At 45.3% G+C, this 17,638-nt stretch overlaps 2 protein-coding genes across 2 annotated transcripts in view; one reads left to right on the top strand and one right to left on the bottom strand.

Moving 5' to 3' along the window:
* Window positions 1-14,444, bottom strand: part of glrx2 (glutaredoxin 2) — a 30,225-nt gene extending 15,781 nt beyond the window's left edge. Inside the window, exon 1 of the mRNA XM_060829553.1 lies at window positions 14,414-14,444. The gene's annotated coding sequence lies outside the window, so the exon portion shown is untranslated. The remainder of the gene's footprint in view (window positions 1-14,413) is intronic.
* A 434-nt stretch (window positions 14,445-14,878) lies between these two features.
* Window positions 14,879-17,638, top strand: part of cdc73 (cell division cycle 73, Paf1/RNA polymerase II complex component, homolog (S. cerevisiae)) — a 322,523-nt gene continuing 319,763 nt past the window's right edge. The window contains exon 1 of the mRNA XM_060830176.1: window positions 14,879-15,028. Within this exon, the coding sequence (XP_060686159.1) occupies window positions 14,898-15,028 (131 nt within the window). The 5' untranslated portion in view covers window positions 14,879-14,897. The remainder of the gene's footprint in view (window positions 15,029-17,638) is intronic.

The following is a 17,638-nucleotide window of genomic DNA, read 5'->3' on the forward strand; positions in this document are numbered from 1 at the left end:
AAACTCAATCAAGTTTGTGAGACATGATTTCCCACGCACAAAGCCATGTTGACTATCCCGGATGAGTCCTTGCCTTTCCAAATACATGTACATCCTGTCCCTCAGGATTCCCTCCAACAACTTGCCCACCACCGAGGTCAGCCTCATGGTCTATAGTTCCCTGGCTTGTCTTTACCGCCCTTCTTAAACTGTGGCACATTTGCCAACTTCCAATCTTCCGGCACCTCACCTGTGACGATCGATGATACAAATATCTCAGCAAGAGGTCCAGCAATCACTTCTCTAGCTTCCCACAGACTTCTTGGGTACACCTGATCAGGTCCTGGGCATTTATCCACCTTTAACCGTTTCAAGACATTCAGCACTTCCTCCTCTGTAATCTGGACATTTTGCAAGATATCACCATCTATTTCCCTACAGTCTATATCTTCCATATCATTTTCCACAGTAAATACTGATGCAAAATATTCATTTAGTATCTCCCCCATTTTCTGAGGCTCCACACAAAGGCCGCCTTGCTGATCTTTGAGGGGCCCTATTCTTTCCCTAGTTACCCTTTTGTCCTTAATATATTTGTAAAAACCCTTTGGATTCTCCTTAATTCTATTTGACAAAGCTATCTCATGTCCCTGTTTTGCCCTCCTGATTTCCCTCTTAAGTATACTCCTACTTCCTTTATACGCTAAGGATTCACTTGATCTCTCCTGTCTATAACTGACATCTGCTTCCTTCTTTTTCTTAACTAAACCCTCAAATTCTTTAGTCATCCAACATTCCCTATACCTACCAGCCTTCCCTTTTACCCTGACAGGAATATATTTTCTCTGGATTCTTGTTACCTCATTTCTGAAGGCTTCCCATTTTCTAGCCGTACCTTTACCTGCACATTTCAAGCTTGCATTCTTCCTGAATGCTCTGTGCAATACACAAGCAAGGCAGGACTCAGTGGGTAGCCTTGCCTGGCCCCAGATTTGATTAGAAAGCTTTCCCAATCTGACCCTGAGATTCAGGAAATCCTTTTATGTCAAACCGTGTGCCAAAAAGCCCACAGACAGCACAGTCTCCCAGTTGTTCCTTTGATTGTGATTGCACTACTGATGCTGGTGAACAGCAGTCAAAGCCAATTGAAGATTCCTTTCCCAAAGCCCATTTGGGAGAGAACATCCCCCATGTAGGTGTGTGAAAGCCTGCCAAAGGCATTCTCCTGGTCCAGACTGGTGAACCATGGTGTTTACTCACCCACCCCCCCCCCCCAAACATCCTGCACAACAGGTGTTTTTACCTGCACATAGGTGATCATATTCCTGAGGAACACAACACTTCTTCCTGCCCAGTACAGCACAGGTTTTGTTAGGGGGAATCACCAATCCCAGAGCAGACCTAACCTATATGGCAATGACCTCAGATAGGATTTTGTAATCCACATTTGACATTGGTCATCAATTTCTAATTTCCTCCCTCTCACCCTTCCACTTGTAGATGAGGGGGATGATACTCTTCTTCATGGATTTGCAAATGCTACCGGCTAAAAACATACTGTTCTACTCCTCCAGCAGGATCCGGCCAATCAAGACCCAGAGAATTGAATACAACTCAGCTGGAAAGTTGTCAGTTCCAGGAATATTACTCTTCTCAAAGTACTGGAGGGCCTTGGTTAGATCATCCTGAGATAACAGCTACTCCAATATTTCCAGTGTGCTGTCGTCTAAGAACTTGTGATAGAGGACAGGAATGACTGGGAGGCCTCAGGATATCAACTGAGGTGATGTTATACAGCCATCCTCTTCATTCAAGCTGCTGATCATAAAGTTCTCCCAATGCACCTTCTGGAAAAATGAAGTCGAGGACGTCTCATCCTGCTTCATGTTACGGATCCTGGAACAGAGGTTTATCATGGAGGCCTCTGAGGCAAAGAGCAAGGCTTGCTTGCTCTTCACCTACTGGAGATATTCCTTGACACTGATTCCCATTGTCTGTCGTAGGAGTGGTTTTCCTTTTCTGGAGTTAGGACAGTTTTCCCATCTCTATGTCTCATCTCCTGGACACTTTGAGAGTGAAGGACCTCTTGATGCTGCTTGGCTTCTTTAACTGTTTCTATCAGGAATCCATCAGCCCTTTGAGATCGCCCAACTGTATCAACAATGCAGTTGAAGTCACCAACCAGAATGACTGACATGAATGTTTCCAAGAGCAGTGGGAGCTGTTGTAGGATGGCCAAAAGCACACTCTTTACTGCTGGGGGTTAAACATTAGTTACTGTCAGGAGAACATTTGTGTACATAACATCTGCTATGAGGTGCCCACCCAACACCTCCTTAGCCTTGGAGATGGTGAAATCGCCTCCTCACAGCAGAATATCCAGGTTAGACTATGTAATCCCCCTCTGCAATGTCCTTGTTTTTCTGCAAGCCTTGCACTGCTTTTGTTTTCTTTCTGGAATCCTCAGCAATCCAAGATGAAATGCTGCACAATAAACATCTGATTTTCTGGCATATCTTCTTCACAGTCACCATGACTGTGTTCTAGGCTCCCTGGCCTGGGGCTTGGATGCTTGCAGCAGTCATAACTCTGGTTGGCTGGGCACTAAATTGGCATTTGGCTGAAGCCAACATAAAAATGCACCAATAGTGCAGTTCAGCTCAACTGATGATTCTATGTCCAATCACAATCCAGTGGTGATCTCAAAACTCTGTGATGACTTGCAACTTGGAGTAGGCTGAGAAACTCCACAGGTGTATAATAACATCGTGAATAGATTGATTTGAAAATATCACCATGAAGTAGATACCTAAGCCACGTGAAAGAGTGTTGGCAAAAATCAACCGTCAGCAGACTGCTGGTGATTAAAACACACAAATATTGATTACAATAATAAAAACAGCCATGGGTTTTTGTATTAGAGGCCAACGTCCCAAACTGTTACTTATAACATATCTTTTATTTTCCAGGTTTATATCTATGGCAGATGCCAGTGATTCAAATTGAAATCCGGCACCTATGACGATAATTAAGGAAGGCGTCATACAAAATTATACTCTACTTGCTACATCAACTCTGTTTCTCTCCCCAAAGATGCTGCCTGAGCTGCTGAGTATTTTTGGCATTTTCTATTTATATTTCAGATTTACAGCATCGACAGTATTTTGCTTTTATTACAGTGTCTGTAAACAGGCCTGGGCATTCCCTGTAAGTGACCATCCATCAACACAGTTAATAATGACCAATTAAACTTTGTTTGGGGGTAATATTAGTTGGATGAATATGCTCAAGGGTTGTCCGTTCTACTCCTGTGTTGTCACAGCCATTTCCATTGCACATGATCTTTAATACCCATTTGAATCACTTTACAATTGACTGGTGCTTCAGTTTAGTGTCTTATTTGAAGAACAGCACAGTCATCAGGCTGTGTCAGTAACAGAAACTGACATTCCTTTAGATTATGCACAGATGTATGGATAAGAACATTTTAATGGTGCATTTTCACTTATATTCTAATTTCCAAACCAATGTTAAAATGTGTAAAAAGACAGCTAGTTGAAAACCCATTGCTGTTGGAAGATGCAAGGGCTCTGCTTTTTATTTCTTCACCAGGCATGGTTGCCAAAAGGTACCTAGTAGAGTCAGAGTTTGAACTGATGTCTCTCCACAATTTGCTGTGATGTATTGAGAAACTAAGCAATGAATTTATTTTCTGGTGTTTTTAGTAAACTGAAAAGATATCAACTGTAAAATTATAGATTCACTACATGCTTAGTCAATACAACGTATTGAGGCAAAGATCACATTCTACAATATATAGGTATTTGCAATCTAAATCAAGGTCAACATGACCTTGTGGCAGAATGTACAAGGGGTAACTTAAAAAGGAAGTTAGGAAAGCATAAAGCAATCATGACAGAATAAACGTCCGACAAAATAAAGGAAACCCTAAGTTATACATTAAGTGTAAAAGGATAATGAGGGAAACAATACAGCCCATTTACAGACCACAATGATGATTTGTAATGGAGCCAAAGGACCACATAGGGTTCTAAATGAATATTTTCAGTCAATGACAGGACTGTGATATACCTATAGAAATTATCATAAACAGAGATGAAGTTCTGAGTAGTCTAACAGGCTTAAAAGTAGATAAATATCCAGGGCAGGATGAAAGGTAATGGAGGCTGTTGAGTAAGGCAAGAAATGAAATAGCTGTAAACAGGCCTGGGCATTCCCTGTAAGTGACCATCCATCAACACAGTTAATAATGACCAATTAAACTTTGTTTGGGGGTAATATTAGTTGGATGAATATGCTCAAGGGTTGTCTGTTCTACTCCTGTGTTGGGTCAGCCAATAATTGGCTGCCAATAATTCAATACCTCTCTGGCTACAGGAGAAGTGCAAGGGTGAGCAATATAGTGCAATTATCCAAGAAAGAAGCATGGGCAAAACCAAGAAACTGGAAGCCTGTCAATGTCAGTGATGAGAAACTATAGGAAGCAATTCTAAGGGATAGAATTAATCTGCACTGGGAGAGGATGGGATTAATCAAGAACAATCAGCATTTTTTTTAAAAGGGGAGATCATGTCTGACCAACCTTGATTGAGTTTTTTGTAGTAGTAATCAGGTGTATAGATGACAGCAACACATTCAATGTAGTCTACATGGACTTCAGCAACGCTTTTGATAAAGTCCCCCATGGGAGATTGCTGGCAAAGGTACGACTCCATGGGATTTTTCTGTTTTTCAGCAGCAGCAGCAACTCGAGGGGCCTGCTGGGAACGGTGAGTCACTGATTTGAGCCTTTAAAAATTTACCATGAGCACGGGAGTCCTCCATTTCTGTATTTCAGTGGCAGCAGCAACTCAAAAGGCAGGAGCTTGCACCAGGGGCCTGCTGGGAGCGGTGAGTCACTGATTTGAGCTTTTAAATTTGAAGTCAGAGAGCAGAGGTTTCTGGGAAAGGAGGGACTTCTTAAATTTATTTTTGTCTTGCTATATAAGTCAGTATTTTCTCAACCTGAGACCCCACCTAACCACCTCCTCTAACCTTAAAGATCAGGGGCATATCAGGTAAGCGTTTTTTTAAATTTTGTGACCAGGGGACTAACAGGGATGGCAGTGCAGGGAGAGCAATGTTCCTCCTGCATGATGTTTGAGGTCAGGGACGCCATTAGTGTCCCATCCAAGTACATCTGTAGGAAGTGCACCCAACTCTTGCTCCTCCAAGACTGTGTTAGGGAGCTGGAGCTGGATGAACTTCGGATCATTCGGGAAGCAGAGGCTGTGATAGATAGGAGTTACAGGGAAGTAGTTAATCATAGGCAAGAAGAAAACTGGGTGACTGTTCGAAAGGGGAAAAAAACAGTCAGTGGAGGGATCCCCTGTATGGTACCACTGAAAAACATGTCTACCATTTTGGGTACTGTTGAGGGGGACGATTTACCAGGGGCAAGCAGTAGGGGGCAGGTCTCTGGCACAGAGCCTGTCTCTGTTGCACAGAAGGGAAGGAGGGAAAGGAGGAGAGTGTTAGTCATTGGGGACTCAATAGTTAGAGACTAAGATAGAAGGTTTGTTGGAACAAACAAGACTCACGGTTGGTGTGTTGCCTTCCAGGTGCCAGGGTCCATGATATTTTGGATCGTACCTTTGGGGTCCTGAAGGGAGAGGGTGATCAGCCTCAAATCGTTGTCCATGTAGGTGCCAACGACATAGGTAGAAAGAGGGATAGGGATGTAAGGCAGGATTTCAGGGAGCTAAGGTGGAAGCTGAGAGCTAGAACAAACAGAGTTGTTATCTCTGGTTTGTTACCTGTGATACGTGATAGCGAGGCAAGGAATAGGGAGAGATATTAGCTGAACACGTGGCTGCAAGGAAAGTGCATGAGGGAGGGTTTCAGGTTTTTGGATAATTGGAACTCATTCTGGGGAAGGTGAGACTTGTACAAACAGGACGGTCTTCACTTGAACCAGAGGGGTACTAATATCCTGGGTGGGAAATTTGCTGGTGCTATTCAGGTGGGTTTAAACTAGCTCAGCAGGGAGATGGGAACCAGAGGTGTAGCTGCAGTGCACAGGAGGATGACAGTAGGAAGGACAGGGACAGGATTTCACTGCCACAGGAATGTGCTGGCAGACAGCAAACTGGTTTGAAGTGTGTCTACTCCAATGCCAAAGTATCCGAAATAAGGTAGGTGAGCTTGCAGCATGGATAGGTAGGTGGGACTTTGATGTTGTGGCCATTTCAGAGACATGGATAGAGCAGGGTGAGGAATAGATGTTGCAGGTTCCAGGGTTTAGATCTTTCATTAAAAAGGACTTGTATACTGAAGTAGTGTGGGCTGAGGTTAGAAACACCAGAGGAGAGCTCACACTGCTTGGAGTTTTTTTATAGGCCTCCGCAGAGTTCCAGGGAGGTGGAAGAGAGGATTAGCAAAATTATTTTGAGTAGGAGTGAAAGGAACAGCGTGGTCATTATGGGAGACTTTAACTTCCCCAACACTGATTGGAAATGTTATAGCTCTAGTATGTTGGATGGATCAGTTTTTGTCCAATGTGTACAGGAGGGTTTCCTGACACAGTATGTCGAAGGGCCAACAAGAGGGGAGGCCACACTGGATCTGGTGCTTGGTAATGAACCAGGCCAGGTGTTTGATTTAGTTGTAGTTGAGCACTTTGAAGAGAGTGACCATAATTCAGCTATGTTTAGTTTAGTGATGGAAAGGGATAGGTACATGCCACAGGTCAAGCGTTATCGATGGGACAAGGGCAATTATAATGCGATTAGGCAAGAATTAGGATGCATAGAATGGGGTAGCAAAATGCAGGGGATGCAGACAATCGAAATGTGGAGCTGGTTTAAGGTACAGATATTGCATGTCCTTGATAGGTATGTCCCTGTCAGGCAAGGAGGAAGTGATAAGGTAAGGGAATCGTGGTTTACTACATAAATTGCATCTCTTGTTAAGAAGAAGAAGGAGACTTATGTGTTGATGAGGCAAGATGGTTCAGATGAGGCGATGGAGAGTTACAGATCAGCTAGGAAAGAGTGAAAGAGAGAGTTAAGAAGAGCAAAGAGAGCACACAAGCAGTCTTGAGCGAATAGAATAAAGGAGAACCCTAAAGCTTTTTCGAGGTACATGAGGAATAAAAGGATGATTAGGGTAGGAATAGGGCCAGTCAAAGACAGAAATGGGAAGTTGAGTGTGGACCCTATAGAGATCGGAGAGGTGCTAAATGAACATTTCTCATCGGTGTTCACGCAGGAAAAGGAGGATATTGTACAAAAGAATGAGATACAAGATATTAGACTAGAAAGGATGGAGATTAGTTATGCACAGGTGTTATCAATTGCAGGAGTGAAAGTAGACAGGTCCCCTGGGCCAGATGGGATTTATCTGAGGATTCTCTGGGAAGCTAGTGAGGAAACAGCAGAGCCTTTGGCTTTGATATTTGAGTCATCATTGTCTACAGGTTTAATACCTGAGGACTGGAGGATTGCAAATATTGTGCCCTTGTTCAAGAAGTGCAGCAGAGATGACCCGGGTAATTATAGACCAGTGAGCCTTACGTCCGTTGTAAGAAAGGTTTTGGAAAGAATTATAAGAAATAAGATTTATAATCATCTAGCAAGCAACAATTTGATTTTGGATAGTCAACATGATTTCGTCAAGGGCAGGTTGTGTCTCACAAACCTCATTGAGTTTTTTGAGAAGGTGACCAAGCATGTGAATGAGGTAGGGCAGTTGAAATGGTATACATGGACTTCAGTAAAGCCTTTGATAAGGTTCTACATGGTAGGTTGATGGAGAAAATGCAGAGACATGGAATTGAGGGTGATTTAGCAGTTTGGATTAGAAACTGGCTTTCTGAAAGAAGGCAGCGAGTGGTAGTTGATGGAAAATATTCAGTCTGGAGTCCAGTTACTAGTGGTGCGCCACAAGGATCTGTTTTGGGACCACTGCTGTTTGTAATTTTTATAAATGACTTAGACGCAGGCACAGGTGGATAGATTAGTAAATTTGCAGACAACACTAAAGTCGGTAGAGTACTGGACAGTTCGGAAGAATGTTACAGGTTGCAAGGGGACTTGGATAAACTGCAGAATTGGGCTGAGAAGTGGCAAATGGAGTTCAATGCAGCTAAATGTGAGGTGATGCACTTTGGGAAGAATAACAGGAAGGCAGATTTACTGGCATGTTACCTGGGCTGAAGAATTTTAGTTATGAAGAAAGATTGAATAGGAGTGGGATTATTTTCTTTGGAAGGACATGACTGAGATACACAAAATTATAAGGGGCATACATAGGGTAGACAAAGGAATTTTTCTTCTTGGAGGAGGGATGAAGGACTGGGGGCACAGATATAAGGTAATCGGCAGAAGGTTTAGAGGGGATGTGAGTGAAAACTCTTCACTCAGAGTGTGGTGTGAATCTGGAACTCACTGTCTGTGAGGTGGTCGAGGCAGAAACCCTCATAACATTTAAGAAATACAGTATTTATACGTATGCTTATAATGCCAAAGCATATAATGCAATGGATTCTGCATTAGTGTGGTGCTGGAAAAGCACAGCATTCAGGCAGCATCAAAGGAGCAGTAAAATCGACATTTCGAGCAAAAGCCCTTCATCAGGAATACAGACAGACTGCCTGAAAGGTGGAGAGATAAATGCGAGGAGGGTGGGGGTGGGGAGAAAGTACCATAGAGTACAATAGGTGAGTGGGGATGGGGATGAAGGTGATAGGTCAGGGAGGAGGGTGGGAAAGGTAACAAAGAGTACAATGGGTGGATGGGGGTGGGATGAAGGTGATAGGTCAAAGAGGAGGGTGGAGTAGATAGATGGAAAAGAAGATAGGCAGGTAGGACAAGTCATGGGGACAGTGCTGAACTGGAAGTTTGGAACTGGGGTGAGGTGGGGGAAGGGGAAGTGAGGAAACTGTTGAAGTCCTCATTGATGCCCTGGGGTAGAAGTGTTCCAAGGCGGAAGATGAGACGTTCTTCCTCCAGGCATTGGGTGGAGAGGGAGTGGTGGTGGAGGCGGCCCAGGACCTCCATGTCCTCGGCAGAGTGGGAGGAGGAATTGAAATGTTGGGCCACAGGGAGGTGTGGTTGACTGGTGTGGGTGTCCCAGAGATGTTCCCTAAAGCGCTCTGCTAGGAGGCGTCCAGTCTCCCCAATGTAGAGGAGACTGCATCGGGAGCAACAGATACAATAAATGATATTGAATGGATGTGACCAGCGCTCCTCAAACATTCCAGAAGATTCCCCCAGCCTCTGGAACTGCTCGGACGCCATTAGCCATGCAGCTGGTGCAGCCACTATCCCCACACTGATTGAAGACATCAATTCCGCCCCCATTATGGCCGCTTCCACAGCCACTTGCACCCCTCACAGTTCCTCATGCACCACAGGTGACATCACTTCCGTCTCTCACATCATCGCAGACACACTCTGACTTCAGCCCCCCATACTGCCGTGATTGCCACCACTTCCACCCCCACCAACGCCACTCACCTGCATTCTGCTGACATGCCCACCCCGCCCAGAGATCCCACTGTCACCATCCCCACCCCCCCAGAATCTGAGAGGAATACCACCCCTGCTCATGGATCCACCCCCATTCCCCCCACCACCACACCCACTCCAATTATAGGCTCCACACCCACTCCCAGCTCCACATCAGATCCCAGCTCCCAGCCCTGCCAAGTTTTCACCATTAAACCCCCTCCTCACTGAGGACGAATGATTAGGCTTCAGCAAAGGACACACCTTCATCCCCCTCCTCTCACGCATCAATGAATTTAATACACGCCGTGATGTCGAACAATTCTTCCGCCGCCTCCGCCTCAGTGCTTACTTTCACAATCAGGACTCCCGCGCACCTTCCGAGGACCCCTTCACTCGCCTCCAATACACTCCACTCACCTGGACACCCTGTGCTGGCCTATTACTTCCCCTTGGCCTCTTCATTTCCAACTGCCGCCGGAACATTAACCACCTCAATCTGTCTACCCATCTCCTCCACTCCAACTCTCACCCTCACAATGCACTGCCCTCTAATCCCTTTGCTCCAATCCCGACCTCACCATCAAGCCAGCAGATAAAAAGGGCGCAGTGGAAGTCTGGCGCACTGACCTCGACACCACTGAAGCCAGATGCGAACTCGAGGACACCACCTCCTACCACCCCCTTGACCATGACCCCACCTCCCATCACCAAACCATCATCTCCCAGACCATACAGAGTCTCATCACCTCAGGAGATCTCCCACCCACAGCTTCCAACCTCATAGTCCGGGAACCCCGCACTACCCGGTTCTACCTCCTTCCCAAGATCCACAAGCCTGACCACCCTGGCTGACCCATTGTCTCAGCATGCTCCTGCCCCACTGAACTCATTCATACATACCTCGACAATGTCCTATCCCCCCTAGTCCAGGAACTCCCCACATATGTTCGAGACACCACCCATGCTCTCCACCTCCTCCAAGACTTCCGTTTCCCCCTCCCCCAACGCCTCATCTTCATCATGGATATCCAGTCCCTCTACACCTCAATCTGCCATGACCAGGGCCTCCAAGCCCTCCATTTCTTCCTCTCCCAATATCCCCAACAGTACCCTTCCACTGACACTCTCATTTGTTTGGCCGAACAATTTCTCCTTCGAATCTTCCCACTTCCTCCAGACCAAAGGGGTAGCCATGGGCACTCATATGGGCTCCAGCTATGCCTGTCACTTTGTTGGCTACGTAGAACAGTCCATCTTCCGTAGTTACATCGGCACCACTCCCCATTCTTCCTCCGCTACACTGATGACTGCATTGGCGCCACCTCGTGCTCCCGTGAGGAGGTTGAGCAATTCATCAACTTCATCAACACATTCCACCCTGACCTTAAATTCATCTGGACCATCTCGGACACCTCCCTGCCCTTCCTGGACCTCTCCATCTCCATTAACGATGACCAATTTGACACTGACATTTTTTACAAACCCACCGACTCCCACAGCTACCTGGTTTACACTTCTTCCCACCCTACCTCCTGCAAAAATGCCATCCTGTATTCTCAATTCCTCCACCTCTGCCGTATCTACTTCCAAGAGGACCAGTTCCACCGCAGAACACACCAGATGGCCTCCTTCTTTAGAGACTGCAATTTCCATTCCCACGTGGTTAAAGATGCCCTCCAATGCATCTCACCGACATCCTGCACCACTGCCCTCAGACCCCATCCCTCCAACCGTAACAAGAACAGAACCCCCCTGGTGCTCCCCTTCCACCCTACCAACATTCACATAAACCAAATCATCGGTCGACATTTCCGCCACCTCGAAATGGACCCCACCACCAGCGATATATTTCCCTCCCCATCCCTTTCCGCCTTCCACAAAGACCGTTCCCTCTGTGACTACCTGGTCAGGTCAACGTCCCCCTACAACCCACCCTTCCATCCTGACACCTTCCCCTGCCACTGCAGGAATTGCAAAATCTGTGCCCATACCTCCTCCCTCACCTTAATCCAAGACCCTAAGGGAGCCTTCCACATCCATCAAGGTTTTACCTGCACATCAACCAATATCATTTATTGTATCCGTTACTCCCGATGCAGTCTCCTCTACATTGGGGAGACTGGACGCCTCCGAGCAGAGCGCTTTAGGGAACATCTCTGGGATACCCGCACCAATCAACCACACTGCCCTGTGGCCCAACATTTCAACTCCCCCTCCCACTCTGCCGAGGACATGGAGGTCCTGGGTCTCCTTCACCGCCGCTCCCTCACCACCCGATGCCTGGAGGAAGAACGCCTCATCTTCCGCCTCGGAACACTACAACCCCAGGGCATCAATGTGGATTTCAACAGTTTCCTTATTTCTCGTTCCCCCGCCTCACCCCAGTTCTAAACTTCCAGATCAGCACTGTCCCTATGACTTGTCCTACCTGCCTTTCTTCTTTTCCACCTATCCACTCCACCCTCCTCTCTGACCTATCACCTCCATCCCACCCCCATCCACCCATTGCACTCTTTGTTACCTTCCCCCGCCCTCCTCCCTGACCTATCACCTTCATCCCCACCCCCACTCACCTATTGTACTCTATGGCACCCCCATCCTCCTCTCATTTATCTCTCCACCCTCCAGGCACTCTGCCTGTATTCCTGATGAAGGGCTTTTGCCCGAAACGTCGATTTTACTGCTCCTCAGATGCTGCCTGAACTGCTGTGCTTTTGCAGCACCACTCTAATCCAGACTTTGGTTTCCAGCATCTGCAGTCCTTGTTTTTACCTATGTACTGCAAAGGACCAAGTCCTAATAAAGAGAACGACAACGGTTAAGTGATTGTTTTGACTGGTGCAGATTAGGCCAAAGGACCTTTTCCTATATTGTAGATCTTGTGACTCTATGACGTCTTGGACAAGAATTAATTGTCTAAATACTCTCTAACCACCACAATTATTTCAAAATAGAAAAACTGTAAATATTCTAGCTCTGCCCAACCTTAATATGCAGCATCAGGAAATGGACGTTTTGGGTGTAATTCTTCTTCACGACTGAGCGTGCGTGTGATGGGGAGCTGCAGATAAAGGGGTGCGGGGCAGGGAGGTCAGGTCGAGGGTATGACCCTGTTGGTCAATAGGAGGAATGAATCCAGATGGTGGTGAGAAGTAAGGGTCGATGAAAGGAATGAAAGGAAGGGGCAAGGGGCTGGGAAGGGAGATTATTTGACTTTGGAGAACTCAATGTTGAGTCCTCTGGGCTGCAGGCTGCCCAGGCAGAAGATGAGGTGTTGTTCCTCCAATTTGTGGTTTGATTCATTCCGACAAAGGAGGACGACAAGGGTGGTCATGTCAGAAAGGGGAATTAAAACGGATGGTGACTGGGAGGTCAGATCAGCCCCTGTGGGCCCGGCTGAGATGCTCATGTCCGTCTTCCACCTGGGAAACCTACAGCCCGGAGAACTCAACATTGAGTTCTCCAATTTCAAATAGCGTCCCTTCCCATCGCCAGACTCCTTTCCCATAACCTCTCATCGACCCTTAGTTCTAGCCACCGACTGGATTCATTCCCCCCATTGATCAACCAGGTTGTACCCTCTACCTGTGTTCACCTATCCCCACCTCACCACCCTGCCTTCCCACTCCCTTTATTTGCAGCTCCCCATACGCCCAACCCCAGTCCTGAAGAAGAGTCACACCTGAAACATTGACTTCTCCACCTCCTGTTGCTGCCTTATTCCAGCCTCCTGCTTGTCTACCTTGGATTCCAGCATCTGCAGTTTTTTTGTTTCCAACTTTAAAATACAGCTATACATTTCACAACAGTTTACATTTTTACAGCACTCATTCATTCAAGAAAAAAAATTCCGCACTTTACATTAAAGCAAAAAATAAACAACAAATGCAAAAGAAAGGTTGAAGTGATTAGAGGATGAACAAAAGAAATAGTTCAATAGAATTTTTTGAGGGGGCTTACATTTAGGGAGCTAAACAGTAGAAGTAATGTTAAAGGAGAACTCATCATGGTGGTGTGGCAGAAAAGAGGGTCAAATGAAAGGTCTATCGTTCATGAAGGAGTAATACGTCTGGAGGTGACTGGTATTGAGTTAGATGAGGACATGGAGACACTTTAATGGTGACAATTTTAAAGTCAATTCTGAGTAGTACAAGGGGCCTGTGGAGTTCAGAATAACTGAGAGCAATGAAAACATGGGTTGCTATAGTTACGAATTGTTAAATATGTGGAAAATTAAGATTGATTGGAAAAGCATAATAAATGACCTATTGTTTCAGAGGTTAGTAATGTTGCCTACGTGGATGAGTGAACGTAGAATGAAAGCTTGAATCTGGATTCACTAGAATAGTGGTGTGGAGTATATTTATCACAAATTTTAATCTATAATTAATGAGGTGTTACTGCTGATCAGTGAACTAAATCAAAATCACTTAAAATGAAAGGTCTTAAATAAGGCAAGTATAAATTTTGATTCAGTTTGCATTATAAACCATTAGGCATCAGTATTTTGATAGATTTGATCATACTGACAGTGGTTTGATGTCAATGAACTTTTTTCTATTTAATAAAAACACGATTCTCAATCGTGTTATCCCAAATTCACCCAAAAAGGATGTGCAGAGTCGCTCAATTGTTAATGTGTGTAGAACTTCTTTGCAACTCATAAACCTAAATGTTATTAGTTACACTTACACGGTCCAAAACTGCCTCTTCTTCCAGACGATTGACCACCAGAAGGTTGAAAGAGTCTTTATCCATGACCTGAACTAATACTGTTAAGTGAGACTCACAGCAAGCTGAATGGGCCACGAAGGCAAACATTTGAATTAGTTATCTAGTGAGTGGATTAGTTATCTGGCTAGTGGATTAGTTAGTGAATCTATTATCTAGTTACTGGGTTAGTTAGATAATGAATTAATTACCTCTGTAGCCAGGATATACATTACCGCATTAGTAATTTGGTTCTCTAGTTAACAAATTACTGAGCGATTTCGTGAATTGGTTAGTTCGTGGATTCGCTAGTTAGTAAGCTCTGGGTGCTTTCAGCCACAAGTTGCTGGTGTGGCGCCTGTCTCCACCTCCTGGGGAAGCCGTTGTCAATGGAGACCCGCAGACACGGCAACCACTTTATCACCAGTCCTCATTCGAAATGAAAGAGTGAGCTTCCCCGTGTGCGTGTATTTTTTTTTGTTTCCCCACCCCTTACAGCTTGCAGTTATCCTGATTTTGATCCTCAGCCGACAGCTCCACTCGACCACAGCGCGAACATCGTTTCCGCCCGTTCAGGCAGTCCGCCCGGGCGGCTCCGGGGAGGGAGGAGGGGGTCCTGTTCCGCTTCCTTCTCGACAGGCAGTGCAGCGGGGCAGCCCCGGCTCTCAGGACCCGGTTGTTAGGGGCCGAGGCAAGATGGCGGATGTGCTGAGCGTACTGCGTCAATACAACATCCAGAAGAAGGAGATTGTGGTGAAGGGGGACGAGGTCATCTTCGGAGAGTTTTCCTGGCCGAAGAATGTGAAGACGAATTATGTGATCTGGGGGTGAGTGGTGTCCGCCCGGGTGCCGCGTGGATGGACGGGTGGATGTGCAGGGTGGGAGGTAAACACTGGGATGGTGGGGGAAGGTGCACTCCGGGGTGAGGAGTTGAGTGGAGTTTGAGCAGCATGTGCGGGGGTCAGTGGAGCTGCTGGCGGGCAACTGTCGTCAATTTCACTGATCACGTCGCCAAACAAGTCCCCTCCAGCGTCAACTATAAATAGAAAACGCAGGGAATTGTGTTTGCTTGTTTAACACAGACAGCAGCCGTGGGTTGGGAAAAGTGACACTAGTATCACTCTTTCACAACAACGAAAAAAAACTACTGATCAAAGCGATCTCGCCTCTGTCTGAGTAAACTCGGCGAAAAGGCTATTGGCGCAAACTTTTCTCGACTTTTTTTTTTCAATTTTTCTCAAGGAGTTTGCATGACTTTAAATTGATCGAAGCTTTTACCTTTATACAAACTCACGCGATCTTGTTTTGCACTGAGATGGTGTAGCCGAGGTTTTTCGTGTGCAAAGACTTTCCATCCACCAAATGAATGCGTTGTAGTTACATTTGTTATAAACTTCCGATTGTCGGATGAGATGTTGAAACGAATTGCTATGTGCCACTTCCGGTCGCTCTGTTTCTTTTTAAGGGTTGTTTAGCATTATGGAAGAAGAGTGTACTTTCCATATGCTGGTTAATATTATTGATTGGGAAATGCAGTAGCCCATGTGTTTCATTGCGTAATAGATACTGCTGAAAACTAAATACATTAAGTGATTTTGAGGTATTGAAATTATTCAAAAAGAAACTGATGCTTTAGTGAACCAGGTAATTCACGTTTCCAGAACATTCAAACAGCTTCCTAAGTAATTTTGAGAAAATTTCAAAACTAGGCCACGTGATTATTTGATATGGAGTGCACTTTCTGGATGAATATGGAACATATGGATGAACGGCTGAGGATCCTGGGATTATATTCATTAGAGTTAAGAAAGTTGAAAGGAATTCTAATATAAACTTACAAGATAATGCATGGCTTAGAAAGGGTGGACACTCGGAAATTGTTTCTGTCAGGAAGGATATTAGGACCTGTGGTCACAGCCTTAGAATTAGAGGGGGTCAATTTAGAACAGAAATGAGGAGACATTTCTTCATCCAGAGAGTGGTGGACCTGTGGAATTCATTGCCACGGAGCGCAGTGGAGGCCGGGACGTTAAATGTCTTCAAGGCAGAGATTGAAAAATTCTTGGTCTCGCAAGGAATTAAGGGCTACGGGGAGAGTGTGGGTAAATGGCAGTGAAATGCCCATCAGCCATGATTGAATGACGGAGTGGCCTCGATGGGATGAATGGCCTCACTCCTACTCTTATGTCGTGGTCTTTCTCATCATAGGATACATTCCAATTACAATATTGAAGCCAGATAATTAAGTATGTACAGAGTCTCTGGTGTTTGCAGGAATACAGCTGAAATTGTAGCTTCCTAGAAATTTAGTACATGATATTTTCTTGCTGTTTTGATAGCACAAGCACCCTTCTTGGGAAGCAACTTCGACATTGATTTGGAATCATTGTCAATTGCAGAAAGGACAGCAATATCAATAGCAGCTGGTGGTTGAACCCAAAAGATTGGGTGCAGCGGACGAGAGAGACGTTGGACATGTCATCAAACCCAGGACTGTCTATCATTGATTCTGATCTTTGTGTTACTCTCTTGGCTTTATCAGCCTGTGTGTTGTATGTTCAGATAGGTCTTGGAAGAATTTAAGTTTGCATTCTTAGGAGTGGAAATAGCTGTTACTGTATTGTAAAGCTGATTTTACATAAAACTGTTTAGTTCTACATTCTGTACAGCTCATAAAAAGAGCATTCCTCCTTTGATGTATTGTTAAAAGCACATCAGTAATGCTTGTATATTTTTTTCAATGAGAGATACCTGTTTTTATTTACTCCATTTCTGAAGTAGAACAATTAAGTGTGTGGGTGTGAACCTTTTCCCTAGTCTTACTTGTTGGGATTCTGGTACAAAACTTGAACATGATGAAGAGCTCTTAAGTGGTGCCTGTATGGTGGACTGCAGTTCTCGGTGGTAGGTAGTAGATGAGGGCTTGGAGGATCTGTTGGTAGAGCGCTTTTGCTTTTGGTTATAACTTAGATGACAATGGAGCCCTGCTGCAGAAAATTATTTATGGTATGTAAATTTGTATGAGAACTGTGAGCAAAAAAAAGACATGAATGTCATAGAGTCATAGAGATGTACAGCACGAAAACAGACTCTTTGATCCAACTTGTTCATGCTGACCAGATATCCTAACCTAATCTAGTCCCATTTGCCAGTACCTGGCCCATATCCCTCCAAACCCTTCCTAGTCATATACTCATCCAGATGCCATTTAAATGCTGTAATTATACCAGCCTCCACCACTTTCTCGGGTAACTCACTCCATATGTGCACCACCCTCTGCATGAAAAAGTTGCCCCTCAGGTCCCTTTTATATCTTTCCCCTCTCACCCTCTGGTTCCGGATTCCCCCACCCCACCCCATCCTATCCATGCCCCTCATGATTTTATAAATCTCTACATGGTCACCCCTCAGCCTCCGACGCTTAAAAGAAAATAGCC

The sequence above is a fragment of the Hemiscyllium ocellatum genome, chromosome 9 (assembly GCF_020745735.1).
Source record: "Hemiscyllium ocellatum isolate sHemOce1 chromosome 9, sHemOce1.pat.X.cur, whole genome shotgun sequence".
In the NCBI taxonomy this organism is placed as follows: Eukaryota; Metazoa; Chordata; class Chondrichthyes; order Orectolobiformes; family Hemiscylliidae; genus Hemiscyllium; species Hemiscyllium ocellatum.